This window comes from Phocoena sinus, chromosome 10 (genome assembly GCF_008692025.1).
Source record: "Phocoena sinus isolate mPhoSin1 chromosome 10, mPhoSin1.pri, whole genome shotgun sequence".
NCBI classification, from domain to species: domain Eukaryota; kingdom Metazoa; phylum Chordata; class Mammalia; order Artiodactyla; family Phocoenidae; genus Phocoena; species Phocoena sinus.
Genome location: NC_045772.1, coordinates 5,267,108 through 5,291,392, shown reverse-complemented (window position 1 = coordinate 5,291,392; position 24,285 = coordinate 5,267,108). Strand labels below are relative to the sequence as shown.

Here is a 24,285-nt window from a genome sequence, read left to right as displayed (position 1 = left end):
GCAGATGTGGTGAACCTGGACCTCAAATCCACCCTGCGGGTTCTTTACAACCTGTTCACCAAATACAAGCACCTGGAGTGACGGGCGGGGAGCAGCAGAGACCGCGGCGGGGACGGTGCTTTGGGAGGTGCCCTGGCCTCCCCTTCAAGCCCGTGGTTGTTCCCCGCTCCCACCCCACCTTTTTCTGGTTGATACCCTTAACCTCCTTTCCCTGTAATTCTGCAGCAGGCAGCCTCCTTTGAAATGCAGGTTCCAAACACCAGTGCTCGAGTTTGCAGCCAGGCTTCACCTGGGGTGTCCCGGGGTGCTGTCCCTTGTTGATCAAAAGATGGAAAAGAAAAAAGCCAGAACCCCTGGGAGGGGGCGCCCGGCGTTCCAGCTGACAGCCGTCAGTCACCACAGGGGATCAGAGAGGGAGCTTTGCGGCAGTGGCAGTGGCTTGTCTGTCCCCGTGGAATCTCCTGGGTAGGGCTCTCCTCGGCGGTGAGGGCTTTTTACTAAAAAGCGTTTTGCAGTTTTACAAACTTCACTCTTAAGTCTCAGAAGCTTTACTGTGACCGAGGGTCCACCCACATCCCTGCTTCTCGGCCAGTCAGTGCTGTTTTCATTTAGTTTTTGCACAGACATCTGGGACCCAGAGAACCCAGCTGCCACGGTCCGAGGGAGGAAGGATTTCTGAGGCATTTCTTTATTTCTTGCTACGGCCGAGTGGGCTGTGTCGGAGTCAGCTCTACAATGCCTCTGGAGTGGCAGCGGCATTGCAGACACCTTCGGGTAGGAAGTGGCCAGTCCCAGACCTCCTGTTTGGGGATGGATGCATTTTAAAAAGCCTTTAGAAAGCAGGGTGTTTTAGTTGGCTTGGGCCGCCATGACAGAGTGCCACAGACGGGGGCCTTAGACAACAGACGTTTATTCTCTCACAGTTCTGGAGATTGAAGTCGAGATCAAGGTGTCATCAGGGTTGGTACCTTCCGAGCGTCTCTCCTTGGCTTGTAGACGCCGTCTTCTCCAGGCATCCTCACGTGTCTCCCCGTGTGTCTGTGTCCTAATCTCTTCTTTTAAGGACACCAGGCGGATTGGATTGGGGTCTACCCTAATGACCTCATTTTACCTTAATTACCTCTGTAAAGACCCTGTCACCAAATACTGTCACATTCTCAGGTCCTGGGGGTTAGGACTTCAACATGTGGGTTCTGGCGGGGGTGGGTGGTGGTGGGCACAGCTCAGCCTGTAACAGGGAGATGTGAAGTGTTCACCTCTCTCCTCCCCGAGTACCAGCTTTCTGGAGCCCTGTCGGCATCCTTTGGGGCACCCTGTTGAAGGAAATGCGATCCCCCGTCTGCGTGCTCTTCAGCCCTCGCCCACCTTGGCTCAGGAGAGAAATGGGGACTCATAGGCTGGGTCTGAGGCAGGTCCTATATAGCTGGGTCACCCCCTCCCCCAACCCCTGGCTCCCGAGCTGGGGTTTTTATGACACGCCGCCCACCTGAGTTCACCCACCATCAGCTCAAATCTACTGTTAGATTTTCGCCTTCGTGCTGTAGATCAGAGCTGCTGAGGAAGTCGTTAATATTAAATTGAATACCGACGCTCAAGACTTAGAAAACACTTTCATATTCCGTCTCAGCTCGGGCAGCTGCCAGGCTGGGGATGTGTTCAGAAGAGCCGTTTTGATGGAGGTGGTTACCCAGCAGGGGAAAGAAATAATGAAAATGGCATTACAATGTCTCCTGCGGGATGCAGTGACATTTAAGAACCAACAAAAGAGCCGGGGCTAGAACATTCTGGGCTGCCTTCATTACACGTGTAGGATCACAGTGACTGCGGCTGGTGGAGACCCATCCACCTGCCTTGTCCACAGGTGGGCTTGGCAAGGGTGCTGCTGCCTCCTGGGGGCCCTGGGGGGGATGACGGAGGTGAGGTTGGGGTTTGGAAAAAAGCCTCGAGGGTCTTCAGCCCGGGTGGGCGGCTCCAGCCTGTTCCACGCCCTGGAGAGGCGGGATTGGTTAGTCTGGGGTTGGGGATAGGGGTCGGGGTTCAGCGAGCCCACTTCGAGCCCTCTGTGTTTCAAGTAGGAGAGTAACAGGAATGATAAGATATGTGGGAAAAGTATAAACAGGCACTTTTGTGTCATAACGCTGACTGTTTAAGGCCATGCTCCAGCAGAGAATACAATCTAGTCTCCAAATTATTTTTTTTCAAATTGGTGCAAAGGTGTAGGTGTGCCTTCTACCCACCCGCAAAGGACCTCTTCGGGCTGTATGCGTCTCGTTTTCCCCCCTTGACTCAGAATTGCAAGTGGGGCCTGGACGGGTGTGGAGGTGAGGGTTGGTGAAGCAGTTTCCGGGCAGAAGTCAGGGTGAACTCTGCGGTAGGGAGACTCCTCTGGGGATCCACCCATCGTCCCTGTTGGCTTGGGGACAGTAGTTGTCAGGATGCGAGTTTCAGGGCCTGGGATGTCCCCTCTGGGGTGCCACATGCTGGAGCATCTTGGGGTAACGAGCAGGAGAAACAGCTTTCTCTTGATTCTCGCCAGGGGCTCCTTGGAATGCAAACGCTTCCCTTTTAGTCCTTAATTGAGGGAAGTTCTGGAACCCTTCCTCCTCCACTGACCCCCATTTTCAGTGAATGGTTTCCCCCCCTGAAGAAGGACCCTCGTCCTCAGGGACTAAGTGACAGCAAGACCGCTGGCGCCTGTGCGGTGACGGGCAAAGGCCGGGAAATGCGTCCTTTTATTGTCCTCAGGGTGGCGTGTCTTTGAAACCCACCCCACTGGTTTTGGGAAGCTTACTTGCAGCTCTAGTTCCCCCGGAACAGCCACACGGCCTCATGCAAGCACTGAGCCCGGAGCCCCGAGCCCCACACACCCAAAGGTCCTAACTGGATGTGACACAGAGCTGTGTTGTTTTAAAGCAACCGAATCCTCTTCCCCAATTTGTGTGCCAATATTTTATTGTCCTTTTAATTGTTTTAAGCAGTGTTTACTTTGGATTTCTGGGTATTAAATAAAGCCACTGAAACCCTGGCTGTGTTGTCGACCTGCCCGTGGGCTGGCGGTGGGAGCCGGCGCGTTCCAGGGGCGCAGCACCCAGACGATGTGCTGTGGTTTATCGCAAAAAAGGCCGCTGCCTCCGTCTGGCTGCCGTGGTTTCTTTCGTGCCTTCAGCTGTCATGGTTGTGCCAGCCCTGTGCTTGATGCTGGGGCCACAGGATGCCAGTACAGCCCTGCTCCCTGGGAGCTGCCAGCTGGATGAGGAAGGAGCCAGCTCATGCCCTGTGTGGGGAATGGGGCCCCGAGGGGCTGCGACCAAGGGTTTCATGGGCGGGAGCCATGGGGAGAAGAGGGTGGCGGAGTCACAGCTGCGGCTGAGTCATAATAAAGAAGAGAGCAGGTGAGTCTGCCCATGCACCTGGTTCCAAACCAGAGCGGGGGACGCCAGCGGCCAGTGGCACGGGCTGGATGAAAGGGCCCCTACAGGGAGATGGTCCCCTCCTTACACGTGGGGGCAAGAGACCCTGAGGTGACCCGCAGTGCGGCCAGATCTTGGGGGCTGCACGCCGGCCCTGCTGTCAACTCTCCCCACAGAAGTTGTGGGGTGCTTCAGGTGCATCTAACTTTTCTCTACAAAAGGTTAAAATTGTGACTGTGAAAGTATGGCTAGCCTGTGGGGTGAAGCAACAATGCTATTAAGAAATGCTAAAAATTACAGAGTGTTGCCAGAAAGATCCTGGGCTTTGGAGAGACACCAGGGTTTACATCTGCCTCTGTTCCCGTGTAACTGCTGCTGAGTTAATTAACCCACCCTTTCCAGAGTCACCCCTCACCAAATTCACCCCTCCCTCCCTTAAAATTCCGACCAGGGTGGTTCTCCCCCACCCACCCCCCATACCTGGCAACGTCTGGACACAGTTTGGAGGGAGGGGCATCTCACGATACACAAGACCGGCTCCCCTCCTCCCAACAAAGAATCCCCCAGCTCAAAACGTCCGAAATGCTGAGGTTGAGAAACGCTGCTGTGAGTTGCCAAGTCCTTGAGCCTGTCTAACCCGGGGTTTTCTTGGATGGGATAATCTATTAATATTGATGAGGCTAAAGCATCGTCCTGTGACGTCAGTTCTTTCAGGCCAGCAACGGTGCCTGACCTTCCAGGGGTCTTCTTGTAGGTCCTGTTCAGGGGACATTCCCCAAGAGTCTGGTTTTGTCCAAGTGGCCAGGGACACAGCCACGGAGAGAGAGACAGGTGCGTGGATAATTCCCAGGGAGAACCACGATGATGGAGGGGCCCCGGGTGTGGCCGGGAGAGGTTAATGCTCTCTGGGGAGGGGCAGTGAGGACTCCAGGAAAGGAATGAGAGCAGTGCCTCAGGTCGAACTGCAGTGGAGGTGGGCACGCTGTAGTCCTTCTCTTTTATAAGTTCTGTCCCCATTCTTCCTGGCCGACCCCCTGGTGTGAGTGGCGTGCTCTAAGGAAAGCTCTCCATCCAGCCATCGCCTCGCCCCAGGGATGCTGCTGGGGGTGGGGGTGGGGGGGGGTATCGGAATCTCTGCTTCGGTCAGGGTCCCTGCCGAGTGGCCCGTCCCTGGGGAACTGTGGCATTACATGCCACCTGCCCTCAGCAGAATTTGTAGACTCTGAAATTTCAGAGAAAGAAGGGGCCTTCTGAGGTCATCTTGTTTAAGCCTTTCCCAGACAGGAGCCAGCTCAGCACTGACAGAGGGGTCATGGACACTGCAGCGACAGGGGCTGTTCCTTCTGCAAGGACAGCGTCTTGGGCTTGGGAAGTTCAGATTTTGTCAGGTTTCGTTTTAAGTGGAAATCCACTCTTGGGGGGTATCGTTTGATTCAATAAATCATTATTATCCTCACTAGCGACCAGGGTTAGGCGTTACCCTGGGGTGGGATGTGGGAGCCCCCGTGAGCTCCACACAATAGGAACTTGAACATTCATGTAGTCAGTATTTATTGGGGGCTGACCGTATACCAAGCTAGGTCCTGGGGATGCAGCCTGGAACAGGGTGGATACAGCCACTGCCTGGGAAACTGGAGCGTGGAAGGGTACGCAGACTGGGGGAAGGGTGTGGACAAGGTCGGTGCAGACAGGGCAAGTTGTGGCAAGAAAATAAGACCGTGATGTACCGGAGAGATGCAGGTGGGCTGGGAGACTTTGGAGGCAGAGGGATTTGAGCTAGGACCCATGATTCACACCTCCCCCTCCCCCCCGGACCTAGGAGGGACCCGTGGCTCGGTCCAGCAATGGGCTGAGGACAGCCATGATAGGGTAAAACATTTGAGTCACACTGTACATCTAAATCCCGTCTCCTTTGCTGACCCTCGGTGTGCCTTTCCAAACACCTGTGCAGGATTGTGATTTGCCACATGTTCGGAATGTAGCTCAAGGTTTCCGACCACGTCAGTTGTTTAAATGCACTGACGTTGTGCCAGAAAGCCAGAAGGAGTATTCGAAGGGTGATGGGACATGTCATAGGACATAGGAGCCGTCTTAAAGCGTGTCCGTGTTGTGGACAGTTGAGCATCAGAAAGTATAGCACTCTGAATTCAAAAAAAATCCATACGTTTACAGTGACTAAACAAGGATGAAGGTGAAGACCTCCTTTTTCTTTTCATATATATATATGTTTGGCTGCACCATGCGGCATGCGGGATCTTAGTTCTCCGACCAGGGATGGAACTCGTGCCCCCTGCATTGGGAGCGTGGAGTCTTAACCACTGGACTGCCAGGGAATTCCACACGTACTTTAAATTGTCTGTAGGCTCCACATAAATGGGGCTTTTCTTGGTTCTGGCCCACTACTCTACCCCTTCCTCTAAAAGAGGAAGTCCCTTGTTTAACATTTTATATTTATATCATTTCAGACTTAGAGAAAAGTTGCCAGATGAGTATAAAGAATTCCTATATTTACCCCAATCCCCATAAATGTTAACATTTTACCGTATTTGCTTTATCTTTTCTATCTTCTCGATATAGATATAGATGCAGGTATTTAGATATAGGTCAGTCTATGTAGATAGAGATCTATGTATCATTTGTCTATCTAGATAATTATCTATCTTTCCTGAATCTTTGAGAGTAAGTCACATAGGTTATGCCCTTTTATCTCTAAATACTTTGATGTGTGTTTCCTAAAAACATTCTCTTCCATGATTTTAGTACAAGTGTCATTACCAGGAAGTAACATTGATGCAATGACGTTATCTAATCTATAGGCCTTAATTCTGTTTTTCCAGTTGTCCCGATAATGTCCTTTTCCCCAAAGAAATGCATTTGGGGTTGTGCGTTTTCGGCAGAAGCTACGTGTTCTTCTCAGCTCCTCTTATCAGGAGACATAACACGTTGATCTATCCCATTTCTTGGGATATTTATTTTGATTACTTAGTTAAGATGATGTTTATCATGTTTGTCTACTGAAAATGTACCTCTTCTTTCTAATGATCTCATGGGGGAAGGATTTCTATGGTTATAGGGTTAACTTTCCACCAGAAATAATTAGAAAACTGGGCAAAAATGTAGGAGAAAACTATTTCAGACATTAGACCAGAGGCAGGGCAGGTCTATGAACCTTAAGAAAAGGGGGAGACAAATGAGGTAAACCCTACGATTGCCCAGCCTTCCTGCCTGGACGTTATTCCTGGACGGGGCTGCAGGAGTGGGAGCTCAAAGAGAGCCCAGTGGTTTCACTGAATTGAGGAGAGATCAGAGTTTGAGGAGGTCAAGGTTAAAAGCAAACTTTAAAAGTATCAGAGTAATTCACAATTAACTGCCTGCCAGAAAAAATGCCAACAGTGTTTAAAGGAATGCAGCGAAATTCTCCCAACAACGTAAAATCCCTAATGTCTACACTCAGTTTAAAAACTTACTAGAAATACGAGGCAGAAGAATGTGACCCATAACCAGGAGAAGAATCAGTCAATAGAAGCAGATCCAGAAATGACAGAGATGGTGAAGTTAGCATTCTACAAGACAACTGACCTGGGCTCTTTAAAAATACTCATGTCGTGGAAGACCGTTCCAGAGTAAAAGACTCTAAAGAGACGTGACAGCCAAATGCCACCAAGTGGAACCTGTGATCCTGATTGGATCTTGCAGTAAAAAAAATAAACAAAACCCCTGTAAACAGCATAATAGTAATTGGGGAAATTTGAATACGGATGAAAATATTACTATTTCAGTGTTAATTTTCTTGGGTGTCGTAACGGTACGTGTCCCGTAGAAGAATATCCCTGTTTCTAGGAGATAAATTCTGAAATATTTAGAGATAACGTGTCACAGCCCCTCCCTGCAATTTATTTTTGAATGGTTCAGAAAAAGTGAAAGAAAAGGCAAACGTAGTAAAATGTTAAAAAAATAGAAGAAGCAACCAAACCTGTATTGAGATTTTGGGATGTGAATATCATGGACGTACTTTATATGGTTATGTAAGCATAGCTGTGATAGATAACGCTAATATAACTAGATAAAGTAATTACAAGTTTCCTATACGAAGTTCAAGTTTCAAAAACTGGTATTGAGAGATAGAATCATTCTGTGAATTGGGGTCTCAAAAACTGAGACATTACCAGGAAAATATGAACCCAGGAGATGTTCCGCAGGGTGTGTATATGAGTATGTACACTTTCATGTGCACGTGTGTATGTGTGTATAACTCCACAAGGAAGGAAGTATGGGTAATTGTTACTGTCCTTTCTGCGGCTGGTCATGGGCTGTAGTTATACTTAGATCTCTTCTACTTTTCACTACAGATTTGTTTTACCCCTACCTCCCCCCGCCCACCAACCAGGACTTCAGCTGCTCACTGTTTGTTGCCTTGTGGGGGGACCTCAGTCTTCCTTTCTGAGGGTTCTGAGTCTTTCCTCGTCCTGTCACTATGGGGGGCTGTGGGTTGCCATTCATTTTTAGCACATGACATGACAGTTCTAGGAGGCACCCCAGGGACTCTCCTGGGTTCCAGATCCCCTCCTCCATGCCCCTACTGTGTTGCAGTAACCCTACTTCCCCTTAAAATAATCAGGCTTACATCCCCATCCAACATGGTAACCCTCTTTTTTTTTTTTACCCGTTGGCCCAGTGGCAATAGGACACACTCATGGCCAGGTTGTGTTCTTCTGGCAAAAGTCTTCCCCTCTTGGGTACTAAGCCTCTTAACTGGCACAGGCCAAGGTGCTTTCGCCTTGTTGTCAGGGCTGACCCCGAGGGAAGCTGTAGCCCTGCAGCCTCTGCTTCTGGATCCTCCCAGCCATCCCTGGCCGCAACCAACTTTACCTGTTCAGCCAAGACGTGAAACAAAGTCTATCATTTTCTCGATGTCCCATGATGTGACACAGCAGAGATTTGGTAGATGCTTGTGATCCAGGCTTACTGTCTCTTGTTGAGTGGAGACTACTGTGTAAATGAGCCTGAGTGGGTCCGCTGGAAGATGGAGCCCACGTGGTCAACGGCCAGACCTTTGAATGAGGCCCTTCTGGACAGCCTGCCACCAGCTGACCACAGAAGCGTGAGAGAGCCCAGCAGAGGTCACCCAAGCTGTTCCAGATTGGAACTGCCTGGCCAACTCACAGAATCACACGCTAAATAGAACGGCTGTTGTTTTGAGCTACTAAGTTTTGGGGTGGTTTGTTATGCAGCAAAAACTAACTGATACACCCACCCTGCCTTAGATGAACAAAGGCTGCCCCTTGGCCTCTGCCATTTTGAAGTGACCTCAGTTCCACTGAACTTGGGGGGCCCATCTCAATGGCAGCTTCTCCCAGCATCATTCCTGGGCTACCAAGGATGGTCACTGATATGTCCTCTGGGTCTTCTCAGGGGAGATGGCCACATGTGACAAATCCACTCAAATATCCTTCCACATTATACAGGAATATGGCTGTCATCCCATTTTCATTCAGTGGAGGCCAATGCCAAGTCCATTTTCAGTAAGCAACCTGGCAAGTGGGTTAGAACCACTCCCAGCTGGTCCCACTGGTGCCCCGGGATTCAGACTCCCCAGCAAGTGCATCTGTATCAGTGAATGCAGCCCGATCTACAAGTGTGTCTCTTCTTCGCTGGCCCAACACCCTTCCCGTACATGTTTTCCCTTTTTTGCTGACATAAATTAGCAAATGTTTACCATTTTAAAAAAGATATAAACCTCACCCCCCAGGTTTGACTTTGTATCTGCCCTCCAGAACAGACTGGAACTGACTGTTGTTTAAGTCTGGGGGCTGTTGTTTAAGTCTGGGGGAATGGTACGTGAGAAGAGTCAGCTTGCCCTGCAAGGTAGGCCTCCATGAGGTCATTACAAAGTCTCCAGGGAGGGGAGAGCCTCTCCCGTCAGCCATGGGGGCACGGCTGCTCCTGCTGTCGGGATTCAGGCTTGGGTGCTTGGATTTAACTGCAGGTGACTATTCCATGCTTAGAGTCCCTCTCTTCCCCCAGAGGATGCCCTGCCTTTCACACAGGAAACTTGGATTTGACCAGTGGGTGGCCCTGGCAGGAAAAAGGCGTTTGGAGGAGAGTGAGGTCCGGGTATTTATCCCTCTGGCTCTGCCCCTCTGCTGGGCCACGGGGGTTGGCTGCATCCTTTACCAGAAGCCACAGCCCCTAGCCGTGGCCCCTCTTAGCGCATGTGTCATTCTCTTCCTGGGCTCTGGAATCCATTCCTGCCTCTGCCCCCTTAGGCTTTGGAACTGGGACAGCTCCTATACTGCTAGCCTCGGGGTGCGGTACCATGTCTTCTGGGTTCCCTAAACCCTGCCCCAGCAGTCCCTTTACTAAATACTCTCCAGTTTCCGCATTTGAGCGTGCCATCTCTTTGCTGCCGGGATCCTGGGCAATGCACCTACTAGAATGCAATCCAGGGCTCAGGAAGCTGCCACCCAAGCATGGGATCCATAGCCATGCTGTGCCCACTACACCTGCCCCAGCAAAATGGGTGTCCAGGCACATCTCCTTCTCACTGCATTTTGTCACGAATCCTGGTCTCGTGTGGGTGCTTCAGAATGGCAGACTAAACCATGCGCCTCTGTGTCTTCCTCTGTAACGTGGGGATATAAAAGCACCTGCCTCTGAGGCTGGGTTCTAGTAAAATTAAAGCCCTGACAATTATGCTTGCTTCGTCAGTTACTCAACAAATATTCACAGCAACATCAGTAATACCTTTTGTCATCTTCATAACATTTCACGAACAGCCACCCTTTCCTGCTTGCACGCTTCTCATCTGCTCTGCCCCCTTTTCTGCAGGATCTGTCTGCAGAGAAGGGGTGGTTAGTTTCCGGTCACCCAGCACTGTCACCTGTCGCTATGGAAACTCACGACTTCAGCCTGGCTCATGAAGATTCAAGCTCTAGAGATCAGCTTGAGTCTGCCCCGCTGTCCTGGGATCTCTCCTTCTGGAATTCCTCTAGTCCTTTGCACGTTCCCTCTACCTGGAACATTCTTACCCATCTTCTTCAACTGGCAAGCTCTTATACATCCGTCAAAGCCCACTTCCCCTTTGGAAAGACTTCCTGATTGTAGCCATCAATATTTATCCATTGAGCCCCCTTTGTGCCAGGCGTTTCTCTAGGCACTGGGACAAAGGAAACCTTAACGGGGCTGTGGTAAAGAATCATGAGGGGATCTACGTTTTAGATAAGGCAGCTAGGGAAGGCTTCCTGTAGGAGGAGGCACTTAAGCTGATGATAACAATGCGAACTAAGCCATTTTAGAAGCTGACATAGGGGCTTCTAGGCAGAGGGCACAGTGAATGTGAAGACCCCAAAGAAGGAAGGTATGTGGCACTTTCAGGGAATAGAAAGGTTGTCAGTGTGGCTGGGAGGGCGTGAGGGCGGGAGAGGATACGAGATGAGGATGGAGGTGTAGCTGGCGGGTCACATGGGGACCTAGGGGCTGAGCTGGGCAGACTGGATTTCTTTTTTTTTTTTAACATCTTTATTGGAGTATAATTGCTTTACAATGGTGTGTCAGTTTCTGCTTTATAACAAAGTGAATCAGTTATATGGATTTCATTTTAAGAGCTGTTGGACACCACTGACGGCTTTTGAGCGAGTTGGGATGTGAAGTGGGTCCTCTGGTCGCCTGTGGAGAGCAACTCCTGGGTGGGTGGTGGGGTGTGAGTGGAGCTGGCAACGCGAGTCCAGCTAGTAGAGGCTCCCGCGTGGTCCAGGAGAGAGGCTGGGGGCGGGGAGCTAGAGCTGACAGTCTGCTGATGGTGGGCCTGGGGGAAACCGACTCCCAGCCTCTGGCCTCAGGAACTGGCTTGGTTTGCGTACCGGGGAGGCGAGAGGGAGAGAAGGAGGTGTGGCTGGGCCCCAGGGGCAGAGCTTTCCGGTGGGGCTGCAGCGGCTTCTCTTTCAGAGCATCAGGCCCTACGGCCCCGGCAAGGAGGAAGCTCCCTGCAGACGCGGCCCGGCAGGCCCGGCAGAAGCCACAGGCCCTGGAGGAAGTGAGCTTCTTGCCCCTGCGGGGCCCCCGCCGACCTAGGGAACCCGGAACCTGTTTGCGCTCCGTGATCTTCGTTCCCTGGCATGGAGGAAGCAGCCAGGTGAGTCCTCGCCTCTGGGGCTTTCTGCTCGGCCGCCTCGGCCGCCTGAGCTCACACGGAGGGAGGGCTCCGAGGGGCCTCGTGGAAATGGAGCCCAGAGAGCACAGGCTTAGCTGAGCCGCCACCGGGAGGGAGCCTGCAAGGCAGCCCTCTCGCCACCCAGGCTTAGAGGCGGCCGTCCCTCCCGCCCCAGAGGCCCAGACAGCCAGAAGGGCACTGGCCCACCTCTCGTGTAGCCAGGCCAAGAGTCTCCCTTTCCACCCTCTCATCTCCTCTAAGCTTCATCCGATGTGTTGGGGAGAGAAAGGCAAGCCCCAGTCTCCAGATGAAGAAACAGAGGCCCAGGTCAGGGAAGGGGCTGCCCGGGGCTGCTGATGGCTGGAGGCCGCTCCCAGCTCTGCGTCCACTCAGTTGCCTTTGGCGAGCATCGAGTCCAGCCCCTCCTTGTAAGGAAATATCAGGACCAGAGAGGGGAGGGTATTTGCCCAAAGTCACACAGCCAGAATGAGGAGGTGCCAGCCTGGAACCCAATCCCTCAACCCCCAGGCCAAGTTCTTTCCTCGCCTCTGGCCACACCCTGTGAACCGAATGCCCTCCGAAAGGAAGCTTGGGAATACAGGGGATGGAGTTGGCCCAGTGGCTGTGTTCTCCCCGCTCCCACACTTTAGGGCAGGACGGAGCCAGTGCCCCAGTGTCCCCAGGCTGGCTGCCAGCGTGACAGGGTGGCTACAGCCCTGCGAATGCTTCCGTGTCTCCGCAGCTCTGCGCCCTGCCGCTCCAGCCAGGCCTCCCCGGGGCTGGAGCTGACTACCAGCTTCTGCTGCATGAGGGCCCTGCCCCAAATGTCCGCTTGGGGTTGGGGGTGCTGGGGAAGACCCAGGGGCAGGAGAGAAAGTGGGAGGGCAGGGCCCTCAGCCGAGCAGGAGAGGAAGTGAGTCCAGGGGACCAGGAAGGAGGTTCTGAATCTGCCGGGCCCGGGGGGAGCCTGGCCCCTGCCCCCGGCAAGGACGAAGAAGGGTACCTGTGGGCTCTGGGAATGCTGGCCCTTCCTGGCGAGCAAAGAGATCCCCAAACCACCACGACAGGCCGGGGTGACAAGCCCCGTTGTGGAGAACCTCGCTTAGAATTGGGGCCAGGCAGGGCCAGGCCACCCCCTGAGAGCCCAGCCTGCACCCCAGTCCCGTCCACTCACTCACAGTCTGTGGTGCCTCTCTGTGTCACCCTGACTCAGGCGCAGGGCCCAGAGAGGACAGGCCTGCCGTCCCCCAACCCCGCGCCCGCAGGAGCTCCTGGTCTGCAGGTGTCACCCATCGGTGTGTTCACCGCAACCAACCATAGCAGCTCCATGCGGCCCTCCCAGATTTCCCCCTGGAGCTCAGCCCGAGGGTCTTCTAGATCCATGAAGCTCTGAGAAGTGGGCTGCTCCCTTGGTCCTACTGCCCAGGCTGGGTGGGCTTCCCGTGTGCTGTAGTGGGGCCATGGGCTGGCCGCCCTGCACCTGACCAAGGACCCCATCTCCCGGCCAAGCCTTTGCCCAGGTCGAGACCTCAGTCGCTGCCTTTCTCCGCACCTGTGTCCCGCAGGGATCGGCTCCGAGCTTCCCTCTCACCAGGGGCCCCGTCCCTTTGCCCAGGCAGCGCGGTGACTTGTCCCTCCAAAGTCAGCTCCCACCCTCTCTCTCCCTGTGCCTCCTGGTCTGGAGGAAACGACACACAAAGTGAGTTTAGAGTGACTCGGAGGGTGATGTCCTGTTTCCTGCGTCCCCAGGGCCGGCAAGGCAGTGATGGAGCCAGAGTCTCTCTACAACCGGGTGGACCAAGCGGCCGGGGGGACACTCTCACAAGGTACCGTGCCGGCGGGGGATGGGGGCGGGATCTGCATTGTAAGAACCGAACAAGCCGTGCTGGGTACTGCATTGCTTTGCTAAGTTGTCAGCTGGACAACCGGTTCTGTCCAGCCTCTGCCTCTGCCTCCTGCTTTATACTTGACCCCCTGCTTCTGGAACCTTCCACAGAGTTATCCCTGTCTCCCACATAACCGCACATCTCCAATCAGGATACTGATTGCTGTGTGTGCCCACTCTGGGCTGGGCCTGTGCTGAGAACTTCTTATACACAGCATCTCACCTATTACTCTGAGGATGGGTGTTTTTGCCTCCTTTTGACGGACAAGGAAACTGAGGCACAGGGGGTAACGTAGCAGAGCACCAAGTCCAGGGTCGCAGGGCCGGCTCCGTTAACTGGCGCTCTCGGCTTATGAGTGGTTTCAGGTTGGCAAACATCATAAGGAAAATTGCAGTTCGGGTGGTGGGGCTTCGTGATCTGAAAAATTATTTTTTGTTTTAGAGTTGGTTTAGAGATACTTAGAATTCTGGCCGGCAGAGCTGGAACATGGTATGATTCCGAGTGGCAAGAAATCTGCTCCAGGGAAGGGCCACAGCCACTCACACGCTTTTGCTCGCTCTCTCCCCAAGCGTCTGTCAAGGGCCCGCCCTCCTCTCGTCAGAACACACGGGGCTGGGTGGTACCCAGAGGTTTTCAGAACGTCTAGACGTCTCCAGCTGGGCCACGTGAACACAGAGGCAAGGCATTTTGTGGATTTGGGCAAGGCTGCCCCACTTGGTGGCTCAGTTTCCCACCCCATCCTTTGGGACTCGATTCCAGCGGTCCCCCTTGGCCCCGACCCTTGTGGGTTCTGAGGTTCTTAAACTTGCAGGAGATGCTGAAACAGGTCTTGGGGCTCATAGGACGAGCCTGGCAGCCTCAGTGTCATGCCCACACGGGGGAGCCGGACAGATGCCGGTGGACTCTGTCCTGGCCCCTTGGAGCCCGGGAATCTGGGCTCATCTGAGCCGTGGCTCCTTCTTATGTATGTGAGTAGAGTTGCCAGGTAAAACAGAGGATGCCCAGTTAAATGTGAATTCCAGATAGACAAGAAATAGTTTTCGACTTTAAGTATGTTCCCAAAATACAGATGCTGCAGTGTCTGAGGATGAGCTGGTGTTCATGAGGGAAATGTGGGGAGGGGAAGGGCATTGGGGGGAGGCTGGAAGAGCATGGGCAAAGGAAGAGAGGTGCAGAGGATGAGGTGTGTCCGGGGAATCAATCTCTTTGGATGTTTGGTGCTCAAGGTGTGTGTGTGTGTGTGTCTGTGTGTTTATGACTGCGTGTGTCTGTGTGTGTGGGTGCCTGTATCTGTGCGTGTGTACATGTGTGTGCAGGTGTGTGTGTGAGTGAACTTGTATGCTCGTGTGTGTGCGTGTGTGTGTGTGTGTGTGAAGCATCGCGACCGACTTCCTCTTGTGGTCTAGGTGCCAGCTCTGGGGGCGGCCTGCAGGGTCCCCAGGCACATATGCTCATCTCTGCTTCCAGGAGAAAAGAAGAAGTTCCTGCCACCCACTTCCAGGAAGGATCCCAAACTTGAAGAACTGCAAAAGGTGTGGCATCCTTCTCTGACCCTCTTTCTCTAGAGGAGTCTTTTTGTCTCCCTGGGGTGGGGACCGCAGCCCACCCCCTCCCCTCCTGGACCTCAGGCTGGTGGGTGGCGATCCCGCCGGCCCCTGGGGGACTTGCTGAGAGGCTGCGTGAAGGGATACTTATTGAGCACCGACCGTGCGCCTTTACGTACATGATCCCAGCAAACTTCACGGCAGTGGAGAGGGATCTGTTGTCACCTGCATCCCAGGGAGAGATAGTGAGGCTCGGAGAAGTGACCTGACCTGTGGGGGACACACAGCTGGCCAGTGACAGAGCTGGGATTTGACCCAGGTTGTTGGCCCCCAATCTCGTGCCCCTTCTCTGGCCCAGCTGCCCAGGGCAGAGGACAGCTGGTGAAGTGGGCAGGTATAGGCATGCATCACCCACTTCTTGGTACTCTTCTTGGCTGTAGGACCAGCTGGACACAGGCTTGGGACCTCCATTTTCCTCTGCCCTACTTCTGTAGTCTCCGTGGGGCCTTTCTGTTGCCTCCTCCAAGGAGGCCTCCTGGCCTGCACCACATTTGACCCCCTAGAGGATTTGTGGCCCATTTTCCATCCTTTTCTTCTTCCCTCCCATTCTGTCCATCCCCCCATCTCCTCTTCCCTCTGCTGCGCCCTGGGACACAGAGGAAAACCTGGCGGCGTGCTGACACTTCATCTTAGTCTGGGTTCCTCCAGAAGCTGATCCTGAACTAAAGATTCAGGTGCAAATATTGAGTTGGGAGGTAATCGCAGGAGACAAGGAAGGGGAGCAGGGACGTAAGACAGGTGGGAAGGAGACGCCCAGTGTGGGTGATGGAGCAGGTGATGGTTGTCGGAGCTCAAGCCGGCTGGGAACCTTTGGGAGCCAGTATGGAGCGGGCACCTTGGAGTCCTCCTGCTGGGACAGAGGAGCTGGGGTGTTTATCCACCAAGTCCCGTGTAGCTCGGGCTGCTCCCTTAAAGGGATGGGGGGCTGCTTCTCTGCACTTCTGACTTCCAGGGACAGCCCTCGGCCTTTGCTGCAGTTTGCGGGAGGGGGCGGGACACCAGCGCCCATGTATTACCAAAACCTTACACAGAACAAACAATAGCCCGTAGTGGCCAGGTCTTCGGGAGCCCGGAGCAGGCCCCTGACTCAGCCTGGGAGATCAGAGCAGGCTTCCCAGAGGAGGTGATGCTTTTCCTGGCCTTGAAGGACGGGTAGGAGTTGGCTGGCGGGAGGAGGGCAGAGCTGAGCCTGGTGAGAGGCCGGGTGAGGAGTGGCCCCGGGCCAGCTGTCACTCGGGGCCCACAGGTGCTGATGGAGTGGATCAATGCTGAGCTCCTGCCCGAGCACATCGTGGTCCGCAGCCTGGAGGAGGATATTTTCGACGGACTCATCCTGCACCACCTTTTCCGTAAGTGGCTGCTTCCAAAGCTGGGCAGTCCCGGAGGGCTGGGTGGTCCCGACTCCCCTTGGACCAGCCTGGGGCCTGCCCAGTGCCCTCTGCGGTGCCCTTGGCAGATTGGCTGCAGGACCGTCCCATGACCTACGGCTTCCTGAGCCCTTGCCACGGAGCAGGTGCAGTTAATCCTCAGAACAACTCTGTCCTGTGACTATGCCCGTTTTACAGACCAGGAAACTGAGCTCTGGGAGGCCTGGTACCTTGTCCAAGGTCTCACCGTGAAGAAAGTAGGGGAGCCAGGGGTCTCGGCTTTAACCACTGGGCCACCCTGCCCCACAGGAATGAGGAACGCGTTGATGTGTGGGAGGCTGGGGGTGGGGGGCACAGGAATGGTCAACGTGAGGTCGGCCCGGGGCCGAGCTCACCCCATCATGCAGCCTGCGTGGCCCATGATGAAGGGCAGCACCCTGCCTCCCTGGAGGAAACAGACTAGCTGTGGGTCCCCGGCAGGGGCCCCAACTGTCCCCCCCGGCCAGCTGTTCCCACCCTCTCTCTCCCTCTTACTCCTTCCCCTGCCCTCAGAGAAGCTGACTGGAGTCAAGCTGGATGTGGAGGAAATCGCCTTGACCGCAGCTAGCCAGAGACGCAAGCTCGCCGTGGTCCTGGAGGCCGCCGGCCAGAGCCTGCAGGTGGAGGAGCCGCAGGCCCGGTGGAGCGTGGAGAGTGCGTGGGGCTGGTGTCAGGGAGGGTGGGGGGGCAGAGTCCCAGCCTTCTACTCGGGCTGTGGGGGGTGCTGCCTTGAAGCACAGAACAAGGGTGATAAAACGCAGCCTTGTCCATAATGCGGCCACGGCTTACTGCGTTCCGAGCATCACACACGCGCCCTCATCCACCTCGTCAGAGGGGCACTAACCGTCCTGCTTCATTAATTTAGCTAAGTTGCCTCTGCAGTGCCTGCTCGTAAGAAACGAGAGTGTGCAAAGCCCCACCCCGTTGACCATTTGGTATGATTTCCTGCCATTCCAACCTCTACATCTTCCCCATTTTTCAGATGAGAAAACCGAGGCCAAGAGACACTGAATAGCTTCACCGAGGTCGGGTGGTGAGGATGTAACAGTTTTCAAACCCGGTTTTTGTTGGGTCCCCTGCCACTACCTTCGCCACTGCAAGTCTCACATTCAATAATTGATGTTTGTAATGTTGGCCCTGAATCAGGTCGAATTCAACTTAAATCTAACAATTTGTTCACCCAGGGCCCTGCTGTAGGACATCTAGCTGTTTAAACAGCACTGCAGTGAACATCTGTGTGTTAAAATCCCCGTCCACAGGGTAGATTGTGCCCTTGGGCTGTACTTGCAGAAGAGGGATGACTGGGGCAAAGTGTGACTATTTTTAGGTTCCAAATGTAGATCTCCGGACCTCTGCTCTCCTGAAGGCTGGACACAGAGCTCCTTGGCCTGCAGAGGGTGGTTGTGACGATAAGGAACCCACCACGTGGCCCCAGGTTTGGTCGTCCCCCAGGGCTCTGACCTTGTGCCCCCTCCCCTCCCAGGCATCTACAACAAGGACCTGCTGGCCACCCTGCATCTCCTCGTGGCCCTGGCCAAGTGCTTCCAGCCGGACCTGTCCCTCCCGCCCAACGTCAAGGTGGAGGTGATCATCACGGAGGTAAAGCTCAGGGTGCCGGAGGATGCCTGCCTGCTGGCTGAACATCTCGGGGCCGTATCGCCACACCCTGTGTGGGGGCCTGCTGCACGGGGCGGGGGCTGAACTGGGGTGAGTTCCAGGGAGCCATGAGAAACACCAAACCCCACCAGGACAGCAGTGGGGGGTTGGGCTGGAGCTGTGGGCGGGAGATGCTGAGTCCAGTGAGGCCACGAGGAGGTCTGTGTGGGCCGGCCAGTCCCACTTACTCAGCAGACGGCACCTACCTGAGGCATCACGAAGGTCCCGGCTGACGGCAACCACACGGGCCATAAGTGACCATCTGTTCACGGCCTTTCTGGAGTCTTCACACCACTGGGCCACAGCCACTGCCCTCTCACCGTGATGGTCTCATTCCTCGACAGATGGCTGTGATGAAGGTTCCAGGGACCTTTCTGGGTCTCTCCACCCACGGGGTGCTCCCTGTCTAGCACGTGCAGGACTTCTGCCGTAGCTGATGCCCCGGGAGTCCATGCCTTCTCTCTCAGACAGACCCCGGGCACCAGAAACAGGCCCCACCTGCTTCCGCTCTCCGCTCTCCCCTCCCCCAGCCCCTGGGTACCTGGGGAGCAGCTGGCTTCCCTTTAACCCACCCGACAGAACACGCCGAGGCCAGCCAAACTCGGGAGAAGGCTCTCTTATTGCTCAAAAGAATTGACTTGAATTCTCCACTGAGCAGTGTCCTGGCTTTGTCTACACGTATGTAAATCAGAGGCGACTTCATTCCTTCACGCGCCCACCCACCCGTTCACTCACGCGCCCACCCACCCGTTCACTCACGCGCCCACCTCGTTCACTCACGCGCCCACCCACCCGTGCACTCACGCGCCCACCTCGTTCACTCACGCGCCCACCCACCCGTTCACTCACGCGCCCACCCACCCGTTCACTCACGCGCCCACCCACCCGTGCACTCACGCGCCCACCCACCCGTTCACTCACGCGCCCACCCACCCGTGCACTCACGCGCCCAACCACCCGTTCACTCACGCGCCCACCCACCCGTTCACTCACGCGCCCACCTCGTTCACTCACGCGCCCCACCCACCCGTTCACTCACGCGCCCACCCACCCGTTCACTCACGCGCCCACCCACCCGTTCACTCACGCGCCCACCCACCCGTTCACTCACGCGCCCACCCACCCGTTCACTCACGCGCCCACCCACCCGTTCACTCACGCGCCCACCCACCCGTTCACTCACGCGCCCACCCACCCGTTCACTCACGCGCCCACCCACCCGTGCACTCACGCGCCCACCTCGTTCACTCACGCGCCCACCCACCCGTTCACTCACGCGCCCACCCACCCGTTCACTCACGCGCCCACCCACCCGTTCACTCACGCGCCCACCCACCCGTTCACTCACGCGCCCACCCACCCGTTCACCTTCACGCGCCCACCCACCCGTTCACTCACGCGCCCACCCACCCGTTCACTCACGCGCCCACCCACCCGTTCACTCACGCGCCCACCCACCCGTTCACTCACGCGCCCACCCACCCGTTCACTCACGCGCCCACCCACCCGTTCACTCACGCGCCCACCCACCCGTTCACTCACGCGCCCACCTCGTTCACATCACGCGCCCACCCACCCGTTCACTCACGCGCCCACCTCGTTCACTCACGCGCCCCACCCACCCGTTCACTCACGCGCCCACCCACCCGTGCACTCACGCGCCCACCCACCCGTTCACTCACGCGCCCACCCACCCGTGCACTCACGCGCCCAACCACCCGTTCACTCACGCGCCCACCCACCCGTTCACTCACGCGCCCACCTCGTTCACTCACGCGCCCACCCACCCGTTCACTCACGCGCCCACCCACCCGTTCACTCACGCGCCCAACCACCCGTTCACTCACGCGCCCACCCACCCGTTCACTCACGCGCCCACCCACCCGTGCACTCACGCGCCCACCTCGTTCACTCACGCGCCCACCCACCCGTTCACTCACGCGCCCACCCACCCGTTCACTCACGCGCCCAACCACCCGTTCACTCACGCGCCCACCCACCCGTTCACTCACGCGCCCACCCACCCGTTCACTCACGCGCCCACCCACCCGTTCACTCACGCGCCCACCCACCCGTTCACTCACGCGCCCACCCACCCGTTCACTCACGCGCCCACCCACCCGTTCACTCACGCGCCCACCCACCCGTTCACTCACGCGCCCACCCACCCGTTCACTCACGCGCCCACCCACCCGTGCACTCACGCGCCCACCTCGTTCACTCACGCGCCCACCCACCCGTTCACTCACGCGCCCACCCACCCGTTCACTCACGCGCCCACCCACCCGTTCACTCACGCGCCCACCCACCCGTTCACTCACGCGCCCACCCACCCGTTCACTCACGCGCCCACCCACCCGTTCACTCACGCGCCCACCCACCCGTTCACTCACGCGCCCAACCACCCGTTCACTCACGCGCCCACCCACCCGTTCACTCACGCGCCCACCCACCCGTTCACTCACGCGCCCACCCACCCGTTCACTCACGCGCCCACCCACCCGTTCACTCACGCGCCCACCCACCCGTTCACTCACGCGCCCACCCACCCGTTCACTCACGCGCCCACCCACCCGTTCACTCACGCGCCCACCCACCCGTGCACTCACGCGCCCACCTCGTTCACTCACGCGCCCACCCACCCGTTCACTCACGCGCCCACCCACCCGTTCACTCACGCGCCCAACCACCCGTTCACTCACGCGCCCACCCACCCGTTCACTCACGCGCCCACCCACCCGTTCACTCACGCGCCCACCCACCCGTTCACTCACGCGCCCACCCACCCGTTCACTCACGCGCCCACCCACCCGTTCACTCACGCGCCCCACCCACCCGTTCACTCACGCGCCCACCCACCCGTTCACTCACGCGCCCACCCAACCCGTTCACTCACGCGCCCACCCACCCGTTCACTTCACGCGCCCACCCACCCGTTTCACTCACGCGCCCACCCACCCGTTCACTCACGCGCCCACCCACCCGTTCACTCACGCGCCCACCCACCCGTGCACTCACGCGCCCACCTCGTTCACTCACGCGCCCCACCCACCCGTTCACTCACGCGCCCACCCACCCGTTCACTCACGCGCCCACCCACCCGTTCACTCACAGCGCCCACCTCGTTCACTCACGCGCCCACCCACCCGTTCACTCACGCGCCCACCTCGTTCACTCACGCGCCCACCCACCCGTTCACTCACGCGCCCACCCACCCGTTCACTCACGCGCCCACCCCCCCGTGCACTCACGCGCCCACCTCGTTCACTCACGCGCCCACCCACCCGTTCACTCACGCGCCCACCCACCCGTTCACTCACGCGCCCACCCACCCGTTCACTCACGCGCCCACCCACCCGTTCACTCACGCGCCCACCCACCCGTGCACTCACGCGCCCACCTCGTTCACTCACGGCGCCCACCCACCCGTTCACATCACGCGCCCACCCACCCGTTCACTCACGCGCCCACCCACCCGTGCACTCACGCGCCCACCTCGTTCACTCACGTGCGCCCACCCACCCGTTCACTCACGCGCCCACCCACCCGTTCACTCACGCGCCCACCCACCCGTGCACTCACGCGCCCACCTCGTTCACTCACGCGCCCACCCACCCGTTCACTCACGCGCCCACCTCGTTCACTCACGCGCCCACCCACCCGTTCACTCACGCGCCCACCCACCCGTTCACTCACGCGCCCACCCACCCGTTCACTCACGCGCCCACCTCGTTCACTCACGCGCCCACCCACCCGTTCACTCACGCGCCCACCTCGTTCACATCACGCGCCCACCCACCCGTTCACACACGCCCCCACCACCCGTTCACTCACGCGCCCCCCTCGTTCACTCACGCGCCCACCCACCCGTTCACTCACGCGCCCACCTCGTTCACTCACGCGCCCACCCACCCGTGCACTCACGCGCCCACCTCGTTCACTCACGCGCCCACCCACCCGTTCACTCACGCGCCCACCCACCCGTTCACTCACGCGCCCACCCACCCGTGCACTCACGCGCCCACACCTCGTTCACTCACGCGCCCACCCACCCGTGCACTCACGCGCCCACCTCGTTCACTTCACGCGCCCACCCACCCCGTTCACTCACGCGCCCACCCACCCGTTCACTCACGCGCCCCCACCCACCCGTTCACTCAACGCGCCCACCCACCCGTTCACTCACGCGCCCACCACCCGTGCACTCACGCGCCCACCTCGTTCACGTCACGCGCCCACCCACCCGTTCACTCACCGCGCCCACCCTCGTTCACTCACGCGCCCACCCACCCCGTGCACTCACGCGCCCACCTCGTTCACTCACGCGCCCACCCACCCGTTCACTCACGCGCCCACCCACCCGTTCACTCACGCGCCCACCCACCCGTGCACTCACGCGCCCACCTCCGTTCACTCACGCGCCCCACCCACCCGTGCACCTCACGCGCCCACCCTCGTTCACTCACGCGCCCACCCACCCGTTCACTCACGCGCCCACCCACCCGTTCACCTCACGCGCCCACCCACCCGTTCACTCACGCTGCCCACCCACCCGTTCACTCACGCGCCCACCCACCCGTGCACTCACGCGCCCACCTCGTTCACTCACGCGCCCACCCACCCGTTCACTCACGCGCCCACCCACCCGTTCACTCACGCGCCCACCCACCCGTGCACTCACGCGCCCATCTCTCGTTCACTCACGCGCCACCCACCCGTTCACTCACGCGCCCACCCACCCGTTCCACTCACGCGCCCACCCCACCCGTGCACTCACGCGCCCACCTCGTTCACTCACGCGCCACCCACCCGTTCACTCACGCGCCCACCTCGTTCACTCACGCGCCCACCCACCCGTTCACTCACGCGCCCACCTCGTTCACTTCACGCGCACCACCCACCCGTTCACTCACGCGCCCAACCCACCCTTTCACTCACAGCGCCCACCTCGTTCACATCACGCGCCCACCACCCGTTCACCTCACGCGCCCACCTCGTTCACTCACGCGCCCACCCACCCGTTTCACGTCACGCGCCCACCCACCCGTTCACTCACGCGCCCACCTCGTTCACTTCACGCGCCCACCCACCCGTTCACTCACGCGGCCCACCCTCCGTTCACTCACCGCGCCCCCCACCCGTGCACTCACGCGCCCACCTCGTTCACTCACGTAGCGCCCACCAACCCGTTCACTCACGCGCCCACCCACCCGTTCACTCACGCGCCCACCCACCCGTGCACTCACGCGCCCACCTCGTTCACTCACGCGCCCACACCCACCGTTCACTCACGCGCCCACCCACCCGTTCACTCACGCGCCCACCACGCCGTGCACTCACGCGCCCACCTCGTTCACATCACGCGCCCACCCACCCTTCACTCACGCGCCCACCTCGTTCACTCACGCGCCCACCCACCCGTTCCACTCACGCGCCCACCTCGTTCACTCACGCGCCCCACCCACCCGTTCACTTCACGCGCCCACCCACCCGTTTCACTCACGCGCCCACCCACCCGTTCACTCACGCGCACACCCACCCGTTCCACTTCACGCGCCCAACCCTCCGTTCACTCAACGCGCCCACCCACCCGTTCACTCAAAGCGCCCACCACCCGTTCACTCACGCGCCCACCACCCGTTCACTCACGCGCCCACCCACCCGTTCACTCACGCGCCCACCCACCCATTCAGCTCACTCACGCGCCACCCACTCGTTCACTCACGCGCCCACCCACCCGTTCACTCACGCGCCCAACCTCGTTCACTCACGCGCCCACCCACCCGTTCACTCACGCGCCCACCTCGTTCACTCACGCGCCCACCCACCCGTTCACTCACGCGCCCACCCACTCCGTTCACTCACGCGCCCACCCACCCGTTCACTCACGCGCCCACCCACCCGTTCACTCACGCGCCCCACCCACCCGTGCACTCAGCGCCCACCCTCGTTCACTCACGCGCCCCACCCACCGTTCACTCACGCGCCCACCTCGCTTCACTCACGCGCCCACCCACCCGTTTCACTCACGCGCCCCACCGTTCACTCACGCGCCCCACCCACCCGTTCACTCACGCGCCCACCCACCCTCGTTCACTCACGCGCCCACCTCGTTCACTTCACGCGCCCACCCACCGTTCACTCACGCGCCCACCACCCGTTCACTCACGCGCC

At 57.8% G+C, this 24,285-nt stretch overlaps 2 protein-coding genes across 6 annotated transcripts in view; both read left to right on the top strand.

Annotated features, from left to right (window-relative positions):
* Window positions 1-3,025, top strand: part of PARVB (parvin beta) — a 114,196-nt gene extending 111,171 nt beyond the window's left edge. For 4 of the 5 annotated variants that reach the window (XM_032645771.1, XM_032645772.1, XM_032645770.1 and 1 more), the window contains one exon: window positions 5-3,025. Coding sequence is in view for 4 of the 5 variants with exons in the window: in XM_032645772.1 (XP_032501663.1) it covers window positions 5-81 (77 nt within the window). In the remaining variant the exon portion in view is untranslated. The remainder of the gene's footprint in view (window positions 1-4) is intronic. The other variant, XM_032645774.1, reaches the window with a different exon arrangement.
* Window positions 3,026-11,357: 8,332 nt separating this feature from the next.
* Window positions 11,358-24,285, top strand: part of PARVG (parvin gamma) — a 34,460-nt gene continuing 21,532 nt past the window's right edge. Inside the window, exons 1-6 of the mRNA XM_032646436.1 lie at window positions 11,358-11,541; window positions 13,309-13,385; window positions 14,913-14,977; window positions 16,296-16,398; window positions 16,969-17,109; window positions 17,939-18,054. Coding sequence (XP_032502327.1) covers window positions 11,525-11,541; window positions 13,309-13,385; window positions 14,913-14,977; window positions 16,296-16,398; window positions 16,969-17,109; window positions 17,939-18,054 — 519 coding nt within the window. The 5' untranslated portion in view covers window positions 11,358-11,524. The remainder of the gene's footprint in view (window positions 11,542-13,308; window positions 13,386-14,912; window positions 14,978-16,295; window positions 16,399-16,968; window positions 17,110-17,938; window positions 18,055-24,285) is intronic.